At 68.7% G+C, this 1,410-nt stretch overlaps 1 protein-coding gene across 1 annotated transcript; it reads left to right on the forward strand.

Moving 5' to 3' along the window:
• Positions 1–6: 6 nt before the first annotated feature.
• On the forward strand, positions 7–1,405 carry LOC112961657 (beta-centractin; the record flags this gene model as incomplete). Its single annotated transcript, XM_026057033.1, has 7 exons — positions 7–116; positions 228–353; positions 443–567; positions 647–863; positions 934–1,026; positions 1,115–1,289; positions 1,374–1,405. Coding segments are annotated over exons 1-7 (816 nt in total), but the record flags the coding sequence as incomplete, so codon positions are not given.
• Between the last annotated feature and the right edge of the window lie 5 nt (positions 1,406–1,410).

Raw genomic sequence — 1,410 nt, forward strand, 5'->3', positions numbered from 1 at the left:
CCTCGCACCCCCTCTCACCCCCCTCCTCGCCTCCCGCCAGCGTGGGCCGCCCGAAGCATGTCCGCGTCATGGCCGGGGCGCTGGAGGGTGACCTCTTCATCGGGCCCAAAGCTGAGGTACCGCGGTGTGGGGTGGGCTGGGGGGAGCACCCAAGGATGGGGGTGCTGGGTGGGGAAGGGGGGGGGGTGAATTCGGGTCCCCGCCGAGCGCCGCCTCCGCCCCGCCAGGAGCACCGGGGCCTCCTGGCCATCCGCTACCCCATGGAGCACGGCGTGGTGCGCGACTGGAACGACATGGAGCGCATCTGGCAGTACGTCTACTCCAAGGACCAGCTCCAGACCTTCTCCGAGGAGGTAGYGACCCTGGCGGGTGCGCGGGGTTGAGGTACAGCGGGGGGGGGGCTGCGTTCCCCCACCCTCACCCCCACCCTCTGCTTTCCCAGCACCCGGTGCTGCTCACCGAGGCGCCCCTCAACCCCAGCAAGAACCGGGAGAAGGCGGCCGAGGTCTTCTTTGAGACCTTCAACGTGCCGGCGCTCTTCATCTCCATGCAAGCCGTGCTCAGCCTGTGAGTGTGGGGCTGGGGGGGGGGACGAAGGTGGCCAAGAGGCCACCGCCGACGGCTCCGTTCCCCCACCACCGCGCAGGTACGCCACGGGCCGCACCACGGGGGTGGTGCTGGACGCGGGYGACGGGGTGACGCACGCCGTGCCCATCTACGAGGGCTTCGCCATGCCTCACTCCATCATGCGGGTGGACGTGGCCGGGCGGGACGTCTCRCGCTACCTCCGGCTGCTGCTGCGTAAGGAAGGCTCCGATTTCCACACCTCGGCCGAATTCGAGGTGGTCAGGACCATCAAGGAGGTGAGCTGGGGCCAGGGGGGGTCAGGGGGGTGTTGGGGGGCCTCTGTTGACCCCCCGTTTCTCTCCGCAGCGAGCCTGCTACCTCTCCATCAACCCCCAGAAGGACGAGGCGTTGGAGACGGAGAAGGTGCAGTACACCCTGCCCGACGGCAGCACGCTGGACGTGAGTAGCTGGGAAGGGGGGGGAGCCGGACGCGAGCATCCCCCCCCAACGGGGAACAGCTCCATCAGCCGGTGTCACCCGCGCGCAGGTGGGGCCAGCTCGCTTCCGAGCTCCGGAACTGCTTTTCCAACCGGATCTCATCGGCGACGAGAGCGAGGGCATCCACGAGGTGCTGGCTTTCGCCATCCAGAAGTCCGACCTGGACCTGCGCCGCACGCTCTTCGCCAACATCGTCCTCTCCGGCGGCTCCACCCTCTTCAAAGGTGCCTGTCACCCCCCATCCCCGTGTGGGGGTCCCCGCTGCCACCGCTAACGTCCCCCCCCTACGCTTCTCCCTCCCCCCCCAGGTTTTGGGGACCGGCTGCTCAGCGAGGTGAAGAAATT

This window comes from Apteryx rowi, unplaced genomic scaffold (genome assembly GCF_003343035.1).
Source record: "Apteryx rowi isolate R43461 unplaced genomic scaffold, aptRow1 scaffold_1357, whole genome shotgun sequence".
Lineage (NCBI taxonomy): Eukaryota > Metazoa > Chordata > Aves > Apterygiformes > Apterygidae > Apteryx > Apteryx rowi.